General features: G+C 41.3%; 1 protein-coding gene across 8 annotated transcripts in view; it reads right to left on the reverse strand.

Annotated features, from left to right (window-relative positions):
• itpr1b (inositol 1,4,5-trisphosphate receptor, type 1b) overlaps positions 1-20,347 on the reverse strand; it is a 380,201-nt gene that overhangs the window by 250,046 nt on the left and 109,808 nt on the right. For all 8 annotated transcript variants that reach the window (XM_055647745.1, XM_055647746.1, XM_055647740.1 and 5 more), the window contains exons 12-20: positions 13,755-13,909; positions 11,442-11,541; positions 11,200-11,360; positions 9,721-9,862; positions 7,753-7,911; positions 6,884-7,056; positions 5,560-5,679; positions 1,822-2,013; positions 346-597 (exon numbers count right to left, since the gene is read on the reverse strand). In XM_055647745.1, the coding sequence (XP_055503720.1) occupies positions 346-597; positions 1,822-2,013; positions 5,560-5,679; positions 6,884-7,056; positions 7,753-7,911; positions 9,721-9,862; positions 11,200-11,360; positions 11,442-11,541; positions 13,755-13,909 (1,454 nt within the window). The remainder of the gene's footprint in view (positions 1-345; positions 598-1,821; positions 2,014-5,559; positions 5,680-6,883; positions 7,057-7,752; positions 7,912-9,720; positions 9,863-11,199; positions 11,361-11,441; positions 11,542-13,754; positions 13,910-20,347) is intronic.

Here is a 20,347-nt window from a genome sequence, read left to right on the forward strand (position 1 = left end):
TTGTGACCAGCCTTCATCTGCAATCCCATCCGAAGAACACTGCTAGGTTGCCTAAGCCACGACCATCACACACATGTCTCAAGTGTCCGTCTGTACATGTTGAAGCCCTGCAGCTATCACCAGTGGAGAGATCAAGAGTGGCCAATATTTCCCACACTAAACCTGGGGCGCACCATTACACACCAGCCTAAACTACAGTGAAGAACCTGTCCTGTAGCCTTCTAAATGGATTAGCTGCTCACAAACAGAATAATACCAAGCCATTAACTCATCTTCCGAAATGTCAATACCCAAAGCTTTGGTCCTACAATGAAAAGGCAATAATCAATAAGCTGGAATACTCACTCATCGATAGCTATCTGGGAAGGTATTTCGGACCACAGGCGAGCATACTTCACAGGAGTCACCTGTTCTTGGGGGTCTCTGTCCACGTGCATGTGCAACATCAGGCGACAGAAAGAGGCACGCAAATCATATGGCAAGTTCTCATCTGACATGCAGCGGAGAATTAAATCCACATCCAGCTGCCCAGACACGGCATTGATGGCTAAATATTGACGGTCCAAGCACATCCGAGCGAAAAGGTTCAGCTGGTACCTAGAAAAAGAAATGTTAAGGTAAGAGCAAGAGATCATAAGCAAACATCAGGCTTTCAGATAAGCAGAGAGATGGATTAAACATATTCAAGCAATGTCAAAAGTCATTAACATTGAACATTACATTCCACCTTCCGATAAATTTTATATTGGAAAACAATAAACCTTGACCCTTTAATAAGCATTTTAAGGAACCCTCTTGTAGTCAGTGTTGTGAAAATGGAAACATAATAGGCAATCCATAAACAGAATCCAACACACACCAATAGCCACGCATGTGCTCTTTCTAAAGATTGTATTTATCTACCTAGGGCAAGGGCCAAGAAACAGCCATTAAAAACCAAGGAGAAATTTCATTATGCAGAGGACTGTAAATTTTTGCAATTCTCTATCTCATAGGATTTGAGATTCAACACTTTTAAGACCTGGATTTATGGATAATGAGGGAATCTAGGATGCTTGGATCAGGCAGGGAATTGGATGAAGCACAGGCACAACAATATTGAATAACAGAACTGGATCAAAAGACTAGGGTCCTACTCCAGCTCATTCTTTTGTGATCCATATACTTTGAATATTAATGGACAAAGTTGCCAAGACTCAAGTGAACTGCCTCTTCTTTAAATTGTGCAATGGCTTCTTGTGTGTCAGACTGCAAAGATTGATTCAGGTTCCTCAGCTTAATATTACCTCCATAGCTCAGACCTTCCAGCATTTGGAAACACTCAGTGGGACCAGTAGCCTGCCGTCTGTGTTCAAGGCAGTGGATTAGAAATGAACCCACCAACCTCTGAAATGTGTGAGTCTTGGAATCGAGCTGTGCAAGGCTCCAAACCCCCCTGCCGCAATTTAACTTCATTCCAACACAGAAGGCCAAATGGCCCATCAGATCAATGCTGGGCACCAGCAGAGAAATTCTAACCCCCTGCTTCTCTTTTCCTATATCCCTATAACTTATTGTTCTCACATGCCCACCAACTTGCCTTCCATTCTTTTTTAACTTAGGGATTATTTACAACAGCCAGTTTCACCTGTTAGTCCATCTTTTGAGTGCATGAGTAAACCAGATCACCTGGCAGAAGCCAATTCTGCAACAGGAGAATGTACAGACAGCATGCAAGGTCAGAATTGAAGTCAGGTCCCTGGATGCCGAAAGGCAGCACTAACTACTTCCCCACCTTGCCATCCAGTGTTATCTTATTGTGCGCTATGCAGGACGATGTACCTGTAATAACTAAGAACTTCCTGGTCCTCCTTTTGGCCCTCTTTGGCATCTTGAGCTAATTCACGAATGCTTTTGCTCCGTAGCTCTTTGCCGCTGTCATTCCAAAAGAGCCACACTTCTTCGTCCTCGCCAACTTCAAGCCGGCTCTCGCCACCATTCTCCACCTCAAACTCCACTCTGGAGAGAACCAGCCTGCAGCAGAGAAACAGTGGAAGCTCAACTCATTGAATGAAGGTTAATAGCACTAAACATTCTACAGATTATTCCTGCAAAAAGAAATAAAGACACAGTTTCAGTAAAGTGTCTGAACTTTGAAGCAGCATTCACAATCAAATAAGGTTTTTAGTTCCCACACCAAACTCAATACTTATTTTATTATTTTTTGTTTGCAGGGAATATTAGGCCACCATCCATCTCTTCTGAAAATATACATTGTCACATGAAAAGCTTGTGACCTAAAGGTTTTGAGATGGTGCTGCAAATTATACACTCAGATTGTCTGTACAAAAACTGACAGCATAGTCAATAGTATTTGGAAAGTGATCTGGTCTTGTGTTTTAAGTGTGTGATTTAAGAGGAACTTCAGATTATATTTGTGCAATTCCTTAACGAAGTAGACAAGATAATCAATGCAATTTTCATAAACGTTGCTAAATAAGGGTGGCACAGCAGTGCTGCTAGTCGAGCGGTGGATTCACATCTCCAGCAATCCTGACCTCTGGTGCTACCTGTACGTTCTCCATGCGAGACCACCAGGTGGCTCTGATGATGGCTGCCTCGCCAACGGTCAGTCTCGTCTATTTCCTTCTTTGTTGTTGTTAGTTTGTTGTAAAATGGATGTTTTATTGTACTTTTTGTTTTGTATTATGCGGGGGTGGTGGGGGTAGGAAAACTTTTTAAAAATCTCTTTCCTCAACGCAGATGCGACTTTTTTCCTTGTCGTATCCCCGTCCGCACTGAGGCTTAACATCGTGCAGCTGGCGGTCTCTTGCTGGGGACCGACTTTGGGATCTCCAACAGCGGGAGCCTGCGAACTTCAACATCGTGGAGCTCGCGGTCCCTTAGTTAGGGACCACCTTCGGGAGCTCCAAGCTGCAGGAGCTTCACCGCCCCAATCGCGGGAGCTTCGATCGCCCCGACGCGCGAGCTTCGATCGCCGACCGCGGAAGCTTCGATCATCCCGATTGCGGATGGTTCATCTCCCCTGACCGCGGGAGAAAAAGGAGGAAAGAAGATGACTTTATTGCCTTCCATCACAGTGAGGATGTGGAGGAGCCGCTTTGGTGGATATTTATGTCAAATTTTATGTACTTGCGTGCCCTGTTGCTTTTTTGGTATGACTGTATGGTAAATTAAATTCCTTATATGTTGCAAAACATACTTGGCTAATAAATTACGATTATGATTGCATGGGTTTCCTCCCACATCCCAGAGATGTGCAGGTTTGGTAGATTGATTGCATCCAGTGTGCAGCAGAGTTGCATAATTTGGGGAATTAATGGGAAAATTAGAAAATTAAATATGATTAGTGTAAAATGTAAATGTCGGCACTGACAGTGGGCTGAAGGGCCCCACTTCCATGCAATTTCACAATGAATCTATGAACATATACTCAAAGGGGAAATGTGACAATGGTGCCTACTGCCTAATTGTCAACCATGGTCTGAAAATGATGTAACATGGGAATGTTCCCATGTGCAAGTATACTGAAGTATTTAGCGCTGAACACTGCAGGGTAACTTGGAAGGTTGACAAATGTGGCTATATACTCCGCCACACAAGAAAGTACATGAGTGCAGATGTCTGGTTAAACGCCACCATTTCATCACTGAACTGTAGGGGGGGGGGCTAGCTCAAATCACCCTATCCCTATAAACTATCTGGGGTTAAGTCTACGAGATCCAAACTGAACCCAGTTTGTAAAAGACGAGTTGATGGACCAAGTTAACTTGGTTCACAACTCATTTTAGCTTTACAAGCAACTTCATGGAAATAAAACAGCCATTGATCACACTTGGGGCCTTCTGCCAATGATCACACCATACTCATCGTCATCCAAAGGTCTTCAATCTTGAGCTAAGAAAAATCACGATTAATATGTTGGCAACATAAGTGTCTGAGGGACATTATATTTGGAATAATAGGAGAAGATACCAATTTAAATAAAGATCAAAATGTTTTTTTAAATTATGGGTTAATAATTGGAAAGAAATTGATACTTAAATTTTGGAAAAATACAACCACACCAACTGTTAAAATGTGGATTAGGAATATGATGGACATAGCACGCCTTGAAGAAATGAGACTCCGACTAATAGATAAATATGACCAATTCTTAAGGAGTTGGTCTCCTTTCATCGACTTTTTGGAATCATGTGATGCAGCGGTACCGTAAGGATTGCTGATTTCAGTTCATGACGCGGATAGATCTCAATCTCCGAGCTACAGAAAAATTCTCTTTTAAGGGCCTTCTCTTCTATTTCTGGCAACATTTCTCTCTTCCTTTTTTTTTATTTTTTATATACACACTTCACGTTTTTCTACTCTCTACCATCTATTTTTCTACTTTTTCCCCTTTCTAATGTTTTCTTTTTCTTGTCCTGCTTACTTCCTTCTTATAACATAAAATCATAGAATGGATTACGGTATTACATAGTTGGCACACTAAAATAGGTGCGGGTATTAACTTCAAACAAAAAAAAAAAAAAAAAAAAAAAACTGAGGGACTCAGGAAGAGTGTGACTGAACCACCTCCAGTGTTCAAAGGCATCATCATGAGAAATCCCTCGGGTTACAGTCACTAATAACTAGAAACTGAACTGGGCCAGTCACCTAAACAGTGGGCAATCTGTGCCAAGTTGTTATACTGTTCACAAACTAAAGCCTTCCCACTATCTTGTGTAAAATCGAGAGAGGAATAAAACAGGTACACGCACAGAGTCTCGTGCCCAGAGTAGAGAAATCAGGAACCAGAGGACATAGGTTGAGGGTGAGGAGGGAAACATTTAATAGGAACCTGAAGGGTGACTTTTCCACACAGAGGGTGGATGGTGTATGGAACGAGCTACTGGACGAGATAGTTGAGTCAGGGAATATCGCAATGTTTAAGAAACATTTGGACAGGTACATAAATAGGACAGGTTTAGAGTGATATGGGCCAAATGCAGGCAGGTGGGACTAGTGTAGATGGGTCATGTTGGTCAGTGTAGGCAAGTTGGGCCAAAGAACCTGTTTCTACACTGTATGATACCATGACCTACAAAGTACTATTTAGTATGACAAATCACTATGTGGATTGAGGTAGCCACAGCTGTACTAACCAGGATACAATCAGGCAGGTTTATCAGCACTTTATTCACTAGCCTAAACATTCAGCCACTCATCAACATCACTATAGCTGCAACATGTGCAATCTACTGGACTCACTGCCCCAAGACTTCTATTGCCCCAAGCCATCACTTCATAAATACCGAGTCAGCCTACTGAACAAGATTGTGAAAGCACTTCAGCACCCGAATAGCAGGGGTTCAGGAAAACACTTCACCACCACTTCCACAAGGTCAAGCAGGGATGAGCAGCAATAAATGCTTGTCTTCTTAAGAATTTTTTACAGGATACAACCATATTCAATCACCCTCCAAACCAGTAAAGTGCACATGCAATAAAACGTTATCCGTTCAATAATAATAACCAAATTTCATGAGCAGCATATTTCTATTTTCCCTGCATGTTACATACTTTGTCTCAATGAGAATGTCACCATTAGCTGGGTTCAACACAGCTTTGCAGATGAGTTCTTGGGTAACTGGAATGGCTGTGTTGTTGGAGACACACAAGTCAGAGAGGTAATCAAGAAACCTAGAAAAGAGGAACAGCTCAAATCAGATTTCAATGAAAATCATTATTAGAAAATACATGTTAATTGTTAAAATAAATTGACGTTTGTGCAATACTTAACCCATATTAATAACCATGAGCTAAATATTTGCAGTACTTGCTTGGGACAAGAAAAGGGAGTTGACTCACAGGAAGATACAAGCTACATGTAAAGGCAAATGGAGAAGTGAAATTAGTGTTTGATAGAAGTCGGGGAAAGAGGCAAATTGAAGGGGAAGAAAATTGTTGGGGTGGAATATGGTGGTTGTAGAGAAAGATAAGATTACTTTCTTAGTTCAGAAAAAAAAGAGGTTAAACTGAGAAAAAAAATGCATGTGACAAAAATAAAGTTAGGAAAATTATTTGTTCAATTGAGACGAGGAGGTTTACAAAAATGATCCCAGGAATGAGTAGGTTAACCTATGGTGAGCGTTTGTTGGCATTGCGCCTGCACTCGCTGGCGTTTAGAAGAATGAGGGGGGACCATATTGAAACGTACAGAATAGAGAAAAGCTTGGATAGAGTGGATGTGGAGAAGATGTTTCCCCTAGTGGGAGAGTCTCGGACTAGAGGTCATAGCCTCAGAATTAAAGGACATTCCTTTAGGAAGGAGTTTAAGAGAAATAGCTTTAATCAGAGTGTGGTGAATCTGTGGAATTCTTTGCCACAGAATGCTGCAGAGGCTGTCAGTGGATATTTTTATGGCATAGATAGAATTTTGATTAGTACAGGGCAGAGGTTAGAGGGAGAAGGCAGGAGAATGGTGTTAGGAGGGACAGATAGATCAACCATGATTGAATGGCAGAGTAGACTAGATGGGCCAAATGCTCCAATTCTACTCCTATGCCTTATGACATTATGAGACACAGTTGAATCAGTTTTGAGAGATCAATGTTGCAGATGTATGACCTGCACTCGTATCTAACCATATTATACACAGAAAAAAGCTGGAGAGACATCCCTCATCATGGGATGCAGACCTGGGCACCATGGGGACATAACTCAAGCTTCCCCATGTGTGAGCTCTAGGGTTAAACAGATTATAATCTACACATCTTCCTCATAGTTTTCAGAATTTCCAACACCTAGTATTTATTTTCTTTCAACGACTTTTCTAGTACTTCAGCTTTTAACGCAATGACAAAGTTTTATTTGTAATATATCCCCCGCCCCATAATGAACTCACCTCGGTTCACGGTTCTTCCTGACCAGGCTGACAAAGGTTTCGATTTCAGCTGCCGTGATGTGTTTCTCTAAGAGTTTGCGGTTGTTGTGCAGTAGGGCTGTTATAGTGTCTTCAGCCAGGACATCGTATCCAATCTGCTTCTGCATGAAGCCAAACTGTTTTGCTATGTATTCCTGGACAAGAGAACACACGAGTAGGAATGTGGAGCACTTGAACAAGGTATCTGAAGCTGCCTCTACATTTACTTGAACAATGGGGACGAGCAATCAAGTTCTATGCACCCACTTAAACCCTTGACCTGTTGTATGGACATTGGGGGAGAAGACATCTTAAAAAACGAGGCTGGTTGTACTTATAGATACTTTTTTTCAGTTCATGAGATTCAATGAATGCCCAGAAAAACAAAATTCTCCTCGTCTTACCCTTGCCGTTTCCAACATTGCAAGAGTTTTCAGCATCCAAAGAGAGACACAAAAAACTGGAATAACTCAGCGAGACTGTTCGACACGAAACATCATCTATTCCTTTTCTCCAGAGATGCTGCCTGACCCGCTGAGTTACTTCAGCTTTTTGTGTCTATCTTCGATGTAAAACCAGCATCTGCAGTTCCTTCCTGCACACAGTGTTGAGCGTCTTCTACATCAAAGCACCCAAGTGTAAAGATGTCCTACAAACATTGTCAAGTCAGTGAGATACTCGTTAAACCCTGCTTTCATAATCCATAATGAAGGGATACAAAATATATCACAAAAGTAGAATGCAACTGATCAGCCACTGGGGTGCTTACTAATGCAAATGTGTGAAGCTTTAAACAAGTACATCTGCGAAGAGCTGGCAGGACAGCACGAGTCAGTATTTTGGGCTTGTACCTGGTTTTTACGGTAGTCTTGCTGGGAGTGTCTCAATACTCGGTAACACAGTCTGCATATGTGACGAAATGGAGCATGCCTCTGGTCTCCCAGCTCCTCCAACCTCAGCATGGGGCCATCGCCACTGTCTGTGAACGGGGCCTGAAGCAGCTTAAAGATCTGTGGAGTCAGGGCAGCAAGATACCAACAGTTTAAGAAAGAACTGCAGGCGCTGGAAAACTCGAAGGTCGTCAAAAATGCTGGAGAAACTCAGCGGGTGAGGCAGCATCTATGGAGTGAAGGAATAAGTGATGTTTTGGATCGAGACTGGGTCTGAAGAAGGGTCTCGACCCAAAACGTCACCTATTCCTTCGCTCCATAGATGCTGCCTCACCCGCTGAGTTTCTCCAGCATTTTTGTCTACCTAACATACCAACAGTGATCACCAGCCTGTAAATTGTCCATCGTAACCACACATTACCCATGCTTACTGAAAAATCAATGAGATACTGCTTTAGAATCAAAACAGGTTCCAGATACTAATATAAAATAACTGCAAATGGTCAAAATCTGCATCACCGAAAATGCTGGAAACATTTTGAAGGTCAAGGTAGCATCCGTGAGAAGAGAAACGGTCCCTATTTCAGCACAAGGCCTCTTTACTTCAGAAGGATTTCAGACCAGAATCAATGACTGTTTCTCTTTCCACAAATGCTGTCTGATCTGCATTTTCCCAGCATTTTCTGTTTTCATTCCAGGTAATTGTGGGATCCGTGAGCATTCTAATTCAGAAGCAGATTGCTAGCCAATTCCAGGTCCCTTTTTGCTGTCACATGGAGTTTCAAATAAGCAGCAAGTACACACTTAAGACACCCGACAGAGGCATGAATGGAAGAATACATTGGCATACTGGAATGACGAGAGGAAGATCACGTGGTACATGAACAACATGGATTAGTAGGGCTGAATGGCCTGTAATTCATGATCGGCCAACTGGTGCTGTATCAAGCAGAGAGGCTGCGGATCTGCTGTAGCAAATCAGCCTTCAGTCCCATCAGTCTATTCCTGCCTATTGTGAATTTCCTTCAGTTCCATCACCCTAGGTCATCTGGCCAGTAGTACATCTAGAAGATTGTTTGTGTCTTCCTTAGGGAAGACAGATCGAAAGTATCTGTTCAACTCGTCTGCCATTTCCTTGTTCTCCATAATAAATTCACCTTTGTCTGTCTTCAAGAGACCCACATTTGTCTTTTTTTTTCCTCTTCACATACCTACAGACGTTTTTACTAACCTCCTTTATATTCTTGGTTAGCTTACATTCGTACCTCATCTTTTCTCCCCGTATTGCCTTTTTAGTTGCCTTCTGTCGCTCTTTAAAAGTTTCCCAATCCTCTGGCTGCTCGCTCATCTTTGCCACGTTATACTTCTTCTCTTTTATTTTTTATACTGTCCTTGACTTCCCTTGTCAGCCGCGGTCGCCTCTTACTCAAAGTAGTTGGGGTGGCACGGTAGCGCAGTAGTTACTGCTTTACAGCGCCAGAGACCCGTGTTCAATCCTGACTACAAGTGCTGTCTGTACTGAGTTTGTACGTTCTCCCTGTGACTGCGTGGGTTTTCGATCGGGTGCTCCGGTATCCTCCCACACTCCAAAGCCGTATAGGTTTGTAGGTTAATTGGCTTCAGTAAAAATTGTAAATTGTCCTTAGTGTGTAGGATAGTGCTAGTGTGCGGGGATGGCTGGTCGACGCAGAGGGTCGAAGGGCCTGTTTCCATGCTGTATACTCTAAACTAAACTATATTGAATGAGCTGCCAGAGGAAGCTGTGGAGGCAAGTATAGTGACAATGAATAAGATACATTTAGACAAGATGCATGGATAGGAAGGGTTTGGAAGAATAAGGGCCATTTGCAGACGTTAATTTATAAAACCTAGTCAGAACCAACGAATTAAGCCAAAGGACTATTTCCATACTTTATGCCTCTCTCGCACCTGTTTTAGAATATTTTGCTCCCTCATGAGTTTCTGTCGCTCTCGGTTTGGTTTATTGATCACCACCTCGAGCACGTCTTGGCCAGAATTTGGAACGTCCGCAACAAAGAACATCAAATCTTCCAGAAGCTTTGTAACAAAACTGTTGAAAATAAACAGAAAAAAATAAACGGCTAGGCAGCATAATCCCATGATTAGAAAAAAATAAATGACTTCTAATACATCAATGATTCTATTCAATGATTCCATGATACTTTATTGAATCATTGAACTAATCCCCATACTGTGGTTAATGTCAACACAATTTTTTCATGTTAACACACAATTTTTTCACAAAATAGATGGTTCTTATATCTGACATTATTTTGGAACTCATTTTCTACACATAAGTTTTTAATTTTAATTGGAACAAAAAAAAAAAAATCTAGGTGCCAAAAACCTGAAATTAGAACAGAAACCCTGAAAGCACTTTGCAGATCAGGCAGTGTCCACAGGGACAAAACCAGGTCTCTTTCAATGAAGGGAGAAGATCACCTCTCCTGTTATGGGGAAGTGTCCTCCATCTGACCAGTTGACTTTGGTGCACTCCTTTGTAATGCTGCCCAACCTGCACAGTCACTTCCAGCATTTCCTGCTCTTGCCTTCAAGTTTGATGATGTGGCAACTTTGCATAAAAACAAATCCTTGAAATTCAAAAGATCTGGATGAACCATCCCGAGGTCCAACTTTAAAATCCCACCACATAATGTACAATTATTCGCAATGGCTATAAAACTACCAGATTGTCCCAAAGACCAATTGTCGACTTAATTTAAATTCCACAGATGTGGTGGTGGGATTTTGAAGTTGGATCTCTGGAGTGCTCATCCAGATCTTTTGAGTTTCAAGGATTTGTTTTTATGCAAAGTTAGCTATTATCAGGCAACTGAATCATCCTACCACAATCCAAGAGCAGTGCTGAACTATCATCTACCTTTTTGATGACACCTCCAACTATCCTTGATAGGACTTTGCTGGCGTTACTTTGCACTAAACGTAATTCCCTTATCCTGTATCTATACACATAAATGACTTGATTGTAATCATGTATTATCTTTCTGCTGACTGGATAGCACGCAACAAAAGCTTTTCACTGTACCTTGGTACACGTGACAATAATCTAAATTGAACTCCCATAAAGCCACCTTCAACTGTAACATTATGATAGAGTTTATATCCACCAAAGTGTTTAACATATATTCAGTCTGCTCAGCCATGAAATACCATGCAATATTTGTTTGCAGATAATGCAAGTTAGGAATAATTAAAGAGTTTCAAATAAAGTTGCAGAGATTCATCTTTACAAAAATGCAACCATGAAATTGGGGAAAAAAAATTATAGACATGATTTAAAACGAAAGATGGGAGAGAATTTACACATTTTTCAAGGAAAATCTGGGTGGTCAATAGCTGGTAGTGTGCTACAGGGCTGCCACCTACCGTCTTTCATTCTGTGTGATCGTACCCTTCTCGAGTTTGCCAGCTATTGAGGCCAACACTTTACTGGCGTCATTGGCAAAGTCCAAGTCTCTCACTTCAGCTGGAGGAACAGGCACTATAGCGAACGCCTCTTTGTCTTCTTTTGTTGGAGATGTGCCGATCTGAAGTGGAAGCAGAAGAGGCAACTCTGTCAGTTAGCTCACAATCTAAAGACTTTACATTTAAGTTTAATTAAAACGTACCTTCAGCATAACTGGTCTCTCCTCATCTTTGTCGATGGGAATATTGGTACTGTGAACCCACGTGTTTGTGCAGAGATGCCGGAGTCTAACGTATGAATTCCTGAAAAATAATGTTCAAATCATACGTCATTTGTCATTGATTTTGACCACTTGTTGCTACTTCAAGCATTTATATTAATGTTGTAAAATGTTCCGAGGCGCAAGATTATGATGTCATTAAGCAGAATTTGACACCTCAACATTCAAGTCCAAATAAAATGGTTTCAAAAAAAATATCTTGAAAAGAAGTGTAGGAGGTTGTAAGAAAGTTAAATGATGAAATTTCAGCTGAAATCTAACGGCCAAGTGGAATAGACAATAGGTGCAGGAGTAGAGGCCATTCGGCCCTTCGAGCCAGCACCACCATTCAATGTGATCATGGCTGATCATCCCCAATCAGTACCCCGTTCCTGCCTTCTCACCATATCCCCTGACTCCGCTATCTTTAAGAGCTCTATCTAGTTCTCTCTTGAAAGTATCCAGAGAACCGGCCTCCACCGCCCTCCGAGGCAGAGAATTCCACAGACTCACAACTCTCTGTGTGAAAAAGTGTTTCCTCATCTCCGTTCTAAATGGCTTACTCCTTATTCTTAAACTGTGGCCCCTGGTTCTGGACTCCCCCAACATCGAGAACAATTTTTCTGCCTCTAGCATGTCCAAACCCTTAATAATCTTATACGTTTCAATAAGATCCTCTCTCATGCTTCTAAACTCCAGAGTGTACAAGCCCAGCCGCTCCATTCTCTCAGCATATGACAGTCCGCCATCTTGTAAACCTACGTTGCACTCCCTCAATAACAAGAATGTCCTTCCTCAAATTAGGGGACCAAAACTGCACACAATACTCCAGGTGTGGACTCACTAGAGCCCTATACAACTGCAGAAGGACCTCCTTGCTTCTATACTCAACTCCTCTTGTTAAAGAAACTGGAGATACACAAGAGGCCAAAATTCAAGGTAAATTATATTGAGTCACAGTGTTAGAATAAAACTTTTCAGGAGACCAATAGATTAGCTGACTATGATTTATTTTCCATTGTCACACTGCATATGTGTGTGTGAAGTTGACTACATGAATTTCTGTTCCTAATTGAGTGTGAACTCCTGGCATGAGAATGCAATATCTTCAAAGAACAAACTTCACTGTTATTGTGAGTTTAAATCCATGTTCACAGTTTGTCCCTACTTCCCACCACATTATCATAAGATGGCGTGCAACACATTTCAGCACCGCAGGCAAAATATTATCAGCTGCTATCTTTAACCCTATGTTTTCCCTATATTAAATGCAGCTACGTTTAAATTAGCAAAACATCAAATAACCTACTCTTATATGGGCAGATATCAATTTCAACCTTTACACATGATTTATAGTCTCCTTTCAAATGCTGTGAGAGATTTTACATGTATTGGATCAGTAACCACATGTTAAGGTCTTTTGTCAGACATGCCTTGTGGTGCGTGACAATCTTCACTGAGATGGGAAAGGAGTTCTCCCTCTTCCACTGATTCAGTTATGCATTCATGTGTATTGTTACATAATGTGCAGGTTCAGTATAGATGCTTAATACTATCTGGATTTTCCCTCGATCTGTATCCTGGCATAGACACAAAGTGCTGGAGTAACTCAGCAGAACTTAGCTCACAGCATCTCTGGAGAAAAAGGATGGGTGACGTTTTTGAAGAAGAGTCCCGACCCGAAATGTCACCCATCCTTTTTCTCCAGAGATGCTGCCTGACCTGCTGAGTTACTCCAGATCTTTGTGTCTATCGTCGCTAAAAAACAGCATCTACATATTCTGGAGCAGCAGTTTACACTATACGCAGTACACAAGTATAAGTGCTTCTGTACTGTAGCTGACCACTCTTCCACACGAGACATTAGCTCTAAAATACTAATTTAGCCATCCAGAGGTTAAAAAGGGCAGCAGATAAATGCATGTCTCCCTTAGATCAGTGAACAAATTGTCCACCAAACTAGCAGCAAAAAGTTGTATAATCATCTTCTGTTTTTAACAGTTTTTTCAAGAATTGTGTGTCTTTTTCTATTTATGAACCTCATCAAATTGTATTTATAACTCCAACACTGTAGACAATGAGAACAATATGTCAGCAACATATTTCACCAGATGTATGTAACCTTATTGCTCTATTCACCGAAAGATAAATTTAAACCATTATAATATGCCAAAAATTAAACAGCCATTCCTTGATTACCATCTGTAAAACTCTGAAAATAAACTTGCCCACCACAAAGTCACCAATCAGCCATACCTTGGAACAAGCGAGTCTCCTCTTTGGAGGGTGGTTGTGTCGAGTTCAAAGATGGAGGAGATGTGGTTCCCCTCAGGTACTGACACCAGCATGTACATCACCTTCTCCTGGAAACTGCATATTCTGTTCCTCAATGCGTCCAGCTCAGAGTCATTCTGGTGAAGACATTGCACACAAAGGTTTTGAGATAATATGGTAAAGAACTGCAATGAGTATATCTTAGCAATTTACATCACTAAAATTATTTACAATGCCTGCTCACCTGTTATCTTCAGCAGGCCTCTCAAAATCTATTAGCTCACAGTTAATATTGGTTCACATTGAGACCTTGCAACATTTAGCTATTAAACTTTGAGCTGTTATGTCATAGAGCACAGAAACAGCCCCTTCAGCCCAACTTGTCCATGCCGACCAAGATACTCCATCTAAGATAGTTTCATTGTCCATGGATGGCTCGTATCCCTCTGAACATTTCCTACCCATATATCTGTCCAAATGTCCTTTAAACATTCTTATTGTACCCACCCGAACAACTTCATCTGGCAGCCAGTTTCATTTAATGTCAAATAATAAAATCATAAAAGTGGAGAATGAGGTCAAAGGAGAGAAAACACTTCTGATAGTGGTCATGGGGGTTGGTTGTGAAGAAAAGCCCAAGCACGTGAATGAGTCTGTTGGAGGTGCATGATTCATGACTGCTCCTGGGGCATTCTGATAGCAGAGGAATGTTGGAGTGCCTTTATGAAATCTGTTATGGGTTAATTAGTGGAAACAAACAGAGAAAAAAAAATTGCATAAAAGATCACATGAATCTTTGTTCGGGGAACAGTCCAGACTAACTGTTCCCAAAGGCTGTTTTATTTGTACGCTCTTTAATAAAGTATAGTCTTGATTGCCTTACCGATCCTTGTGGTGTGTTTTAAAGTTTTCTTTAACAATACCCACTTCCCCCTGTATGAAAATGTTGCCGCTTAGGCTTGCCCCCTCTCCTTACATCTATGCCCTCTAGTTCAAGATTCAAGATTCAAGAGGTTTATTGTCACGCCAGTTCCATACACAGTACAATCCTGTGTGAAAATCTTGTGCTAGAGGATTCCGTACAGTAAATTATAAAGTGCATGCATTAAATTATAAAGTGAACATTAAATTATAGACCAGGGGTTCCCAACCTTTTTCATCCCATTTACCCCTGGCAACTTTAATAGCACATAACAATATTATTTCACTTATTTATGAACAACTAATGATAAACAGATACCGGTATACCAGAACCAAACACAGTCAATGAGAAAAAATATGTACAATTCCAGAATCAACAAATTTACCCCCTGGGTAGGCGAATTTACCCCCTGACCTTACGGAATAAGGACAGGTTTTGGCACCACACTTGCGGAGGAGCCAGAAGTTCATAAAATATTTTAAAAGGGAAAAAAAGCAATGAATCATATATTTAGGGTTGCTATCAGATTTGCAAGGCTGAGAATGATAGATATAAAATCTGTTCTAAGACTAGGCAATGTTTTACGCATTACCAGGATTGATTAGTGAAGCCAAGTCAACTACATATTTGAACTAAATGTCATCATATAAACTAGAGAGCAGGCAATAAAATGGAAGTTGAATACCCAAATGGGAATAAGAACTGACAAAATGCTTCTTACAATCCGAGTCGTGTTTATGAATCTATCAATCTGGATAGCGGGATACTGTTATTTATAAATCAATCTGCAATTTGTTAATTTGTATAGTTTGTTTGGGAGGGTGGGGTTGGAGAATGGCGCTGTGGAGCAAATTGGAAAAAAGAGATAAAAAGTTCTCAAGAGTCAAGAGACAGCAGGGAAAAGGCTACATTACCTACTGGAGAACGGTAGTTCAAGATTTGAAACAAATAGGTTTTCCAGCTACTTTTTCGCTGAAAGTGTACAGTGACTGCCCTGTGCCTAATCATGTATTATTGCTATGAGGAATCTCCCATAGGATTTGTTTTGTAGCATTACGAATTAATGGAGGAATTTCCAACTTCTTTTTTCAGGAGAATGGCCTTCTCTGCAACTACATGTACACCATCGTTCAAGGATGGAGTTCTGCAGGATGTGATCTCTGCTGATTTTTACCCCCCTTCTCCCAATCAGGATCAGTTATATCTTTCTCTTGCTCACTCTTTCTCTCCAATTCTTTAAAAAATTGTTCTCCTCATTTCACCCCAAGCACTTCTAACAAATCTTACGCGAGGGGAATATTGTTTCCGGCAAACTTATCAGTAAGTGCTCAGACTGCCAGTGGCAATGGTGGTCTGAAGTCTATATTTCTGAAGGCAGTTTCCCATTTGCCCAGAGTAAGCATTAAATGTTCAGCCATCTGGAAGATCTGTTGCACAGTTAAGTCAGGAGTTTCAAGATCAATGCAGACTGTGTATTATAGTTGTCAAGTATTAACTTGGAGGGTAGCTAATGTTATCCCACTTCTTAAGAAAGGCGGGAGAGAGAAAACTGAATTATAGATGAGTTAGCCTGACATTGGTGGTGGGGAAGATGCTGGAGTCAATTATTAAAGATCAAATAGCCGCACATTTGGATAGCAGTAACAGGATCGGTCCGAGTCAGCAGGGATTTACGAAGGGGAAATCATGCTTGGCTAATCTTCTGGAATTTTTTGAGGATGTAACTAGGAAAATGGACAAGGGATAGCCAGTGGATATAGTGTACCTGGACTTTCAGAAAGCATTTGATAAAGTCCCACATAGGAGATTAGTGGGCAAAATTAGGGCACATGGTATTGGGGGTAGAGTGCTGACATGGATAGAGAAGTGGTTGACAGACAAGAAACAAAGAGTAGGGATTAACGGGTCCCTTTCAGAATGGCAGGCAGTGACTAGTGGGGTACCGCAAGGCTCCGTGCTGGGACTGCAGCTATTTTCAATATACATCAATGATTTGGATTAAGGGATTCAAAGTAACATTAGCAAATTTGCAGATGACACAAAGCTGGGTGGCAATGTGACACTGTGAGGAGGATGCTATGAGAATGCAGGGTGACTTGGACAGGTTGGGGGAGTGGGCAGATGCATGGCAGATTAAGTTTAATGTGGATAAATGTGAGGTTATCCTCTTTGGTATCAAAAACAGGAAGGCAGATTACTATCTAAATGGTATCAAGTTGGGAAAAGGGGAAGTACAACAGGATCTGGGGGTCCTTGTTCATCAGTCTATGAAAGTAAGCATGCAGGTACAGCAGGCAGTAAAGAAAGTGAATGGCATGTTGGCCTTTATAACAAGAGGAATTGAGTATAGGAGCAAAAAGGTCCTTCTGCAGTTGTACAGGGCCCTCTTGAGACCACACCTGGAGTATTGTGTGCAGTTTTGGCCCCCTAATTTCAGGAAGGACATTCTTGCTATTGAGGGAGTGCAGCTAATTCCTGGGATGGTGGGACTGTCATGTGCTGAGAGAATGGAGCGGCTGGGCTTGTATACTCTGGAGTTTAGAAGGATGAGAGGGCATCTTATTGAAACATATAAGATTGTTAAGGGTTTGGACACGCTAGAGGCAGGAAACATGTTCCCGATGCTGGGGGAGTCCAGAACCAGGGGACACAGTTTAAGAATAAGGGGTTAGCCATTTAGAACGGAGACGATCTGTGGAATTCTCTGCCTCAGAGGGCGATGGAGGCCGGTTCTCTGGATACTTTCAAGAGAGAGCTAGATATGGCTCTTAAAGATTGTAGTCAGGGGATATGGGGAGAAGCCAGGGATGGGGAACTGATTGGGGATGATCAGCCATGATCACATTGAATGGCGGTGCAGCCTTGAAGGGCCGACTCATGCATCTATTGTCTATGGTCTAACTTATTTCACTTAAACAAGTTTTCCAATTTAGTACAGAGCAATTACTTCAACTTTCTTGCAGACAGTCATATGATAGGCATTTATTTCACTGAGATCTAGCATGAGATCCATTTGATATGCATCACGACAACAAGCAATTTCCACAAGATGAATGCAATACCTCATCAAGCCAAGAGGAATGGCCTTCTTAAGCCAAGTGGAGGGCAACAGAATGCCAACCAGGCTTATCAATGCCCAGCTTGTTCTTTGATGCAGGATCATTTTTTTTTATAATACCAAGAACATTTGTATTTAGTCAAATGACTTGTTTCATCAAGTGAAACTTGCTAGAACAAGTCTAATGATTGTTTCCACCTTGGGACACTAGGTCATGGCCCACAAATTATCCTGATAAACCACACGTGATCTGACTGAGGCACATGAACAAGAATGGAATAAAGCCAAAGAGCTGATTAAATGCCTGGGCAAAGGTTGTTTAGAATGAAAAGCATTTGAAAAGAATGGGGAGAATTTTGGGGGAAATTGAAAAGTCATTGGACATTTTGAGGCATAGATTATAGACAGATGTAGATGACAAGGCATGAAGACAAAGTGTTTGAGAGCGGTTGGGATCGGGCTGGAGATGGAAGGGGTGAGATGTTTGAGGCATCAGGAAGCCACCAGCTAAGACAAACATGAGTGCAGAGTAGGGGACATGGAGCAGGAACACTTTAATCCTTCATTTTAAATATACTTGAAATTCTTCCTTGGTTAAATATTTGTGCAAACGAGCAAAGACAAACAACTCTCAATGCTCAATAAAAAATAAAGTTTGCTATCCACAGCAAAGTGTCTCCCCCCAACCACAGTTCTACCATTTTAAGGAATGAATGATGGTGAACAATTTAGCAACCCACAGGCAAGGAGGATTCAGAATATTAGCAACTTCTCCGACAGTACAGTACAAGCGCAGGAGATGAAACTGAGTGCAAACGTGTGCATTTGCAACCATCTTCCAAAGGAACAAGTGGATGATCTTGATCAGCTTCCTTCCAAAACCCCACCTCCACGGAAGCCAATCTTCAGTTAATGGGCTTCATTTGATCAAAGGAAATGCTGTGGTGGATGTTTATGTTACATGTTGTGTCCTGTTTATGCATTTTATTATTTTGTTAACCCATCTTTATGCTTTGTATGGAACTGATTTTTAAATTATGTAAAGCACTTTGGGGTCAATGAAAATTGACTATAAATGTGCTATATAAATAAATTTATTATTATTATTATTATTATTAAAGGTTGTCCGGTACTATTTGATAGTCTGCAATGCTGAAGACATTTCGAGAACTTGATATGATTCTATCCAAGCTATTCCATTCCAATAGTCACAACACTGACATCAAGCCAACAAACTGGTAAGGAGCTGGTCATCTTCCACGGTCCTGGCCCTGGGTGAGGGTTCTGGTATACCTTTTCCAAAAAAAAAAAATCAAACTGTCTAGATTCCACCTTGTCAGCAAGGTGTCATGCACTGCACCGAGTTATCAAAATGTATTAGGTCCAGATATCTTCACAGTCTTTCCCAAACATGGATGAACTAGCCTCAGGCAAGGTGCAAATGTCAACCCATGAAATCCAGGCACATTTGACATGAAAATCTGCAGTCAGGAAGAAAATAGATGGGTATTGTTGTTGGAGGATAGCACTCTCAGTCCAGGACCAGGACCATGGAGTTAGTGTCCAAACACTGGAACTATCTACCCACAGACATAGCAGAGTTCTTTCACCATAAGGACCATATTGGTCTCACCATCATGACCTGGGCTAATCAAGTATCGGCAGTAAATGTTGGCCTTCACATCTATGTGCACATCTGGCATCATGCAAATAAAAGATAATTCACGTAGCAAATACAATAAGACAAACATTGACAGCATTGCAGCCTTTCCCTTCAGGAGGTTCAGCTTATGTTTGTTCATAGCAACGGTGAATCTGCAATCGGTAAAACTGACATTAACCCTGTCGCCAAGATCCAATTCCAATTGGTAGTCAACTTAAAATCCAATAATTATTCAGAACTGATCACATTCAGTCATCTTATGTATAAATAGAGATGAGTACAGACATCTCCACGTTAAAATTTGTGTCAGATTGTAAGGGGCAGATTGCTTCGGCACCCATTCACGTTCATTGAGGTTTAAAAAGAACAATTTCAAAGTGAGCACAGGAGCAAGTGAGAAAGAGTAACCACTCCCCCTGCTGCTCAAACTGTATCTTTCACCAGAAGTGGAATCCAAGTTCAGCGGTCTCAGGAAAGGTAAAACTAATTACATCTTTAGTTTTGGAGATACAGCATGAAACTGGCCTTCACCCCAGCGAGTTCACGCTGACCATTGATCACCCATTCATACTATTTTTATGTTATCCCATTTTCTCATTCACTCCCTACACACTAGGGGGCATTTTACAGAGGTTAATTAAAGTACAAACACACACGTCTTTGCGATGTGGGAGGAAATCCTAGAACCAAGAGGAAACCCACATGGTCACAGGGAGAACATTCAAAGTCCACACAGACAGCACCCAAGGTCAGGTTCGAACCTGGGCCTCTGGCGCTGTGAGGCAGCAGCTTTACCTGCTGTGCCACCTCGTCCTAGTCATAGGAGCTAAGGGGTTGGAAAACTATGAAAATTACCAAATGATTACAATCAAAGAAACCCAACTGGCAAATGTGGGAAATAAATTATATTTATTGTACAAGAAAATTGTACA

This window comes from Leucoraja erinacea, chromosome 16 (assembly GCF_028641065.1).
Source record: "Leucoraja erinacea ecotype New England chromosome 16, Leri_hhj_1, whole genome shotgun sequence".
In the NCBI taxonomy this organism is placed as follows: domain Eukaryota; kingdom Metazoa; phylum Chordata; class Chondrichthyes; order Rajiformes; family Rajidae; genus Leucoraja; species Leucoraja erinaceus.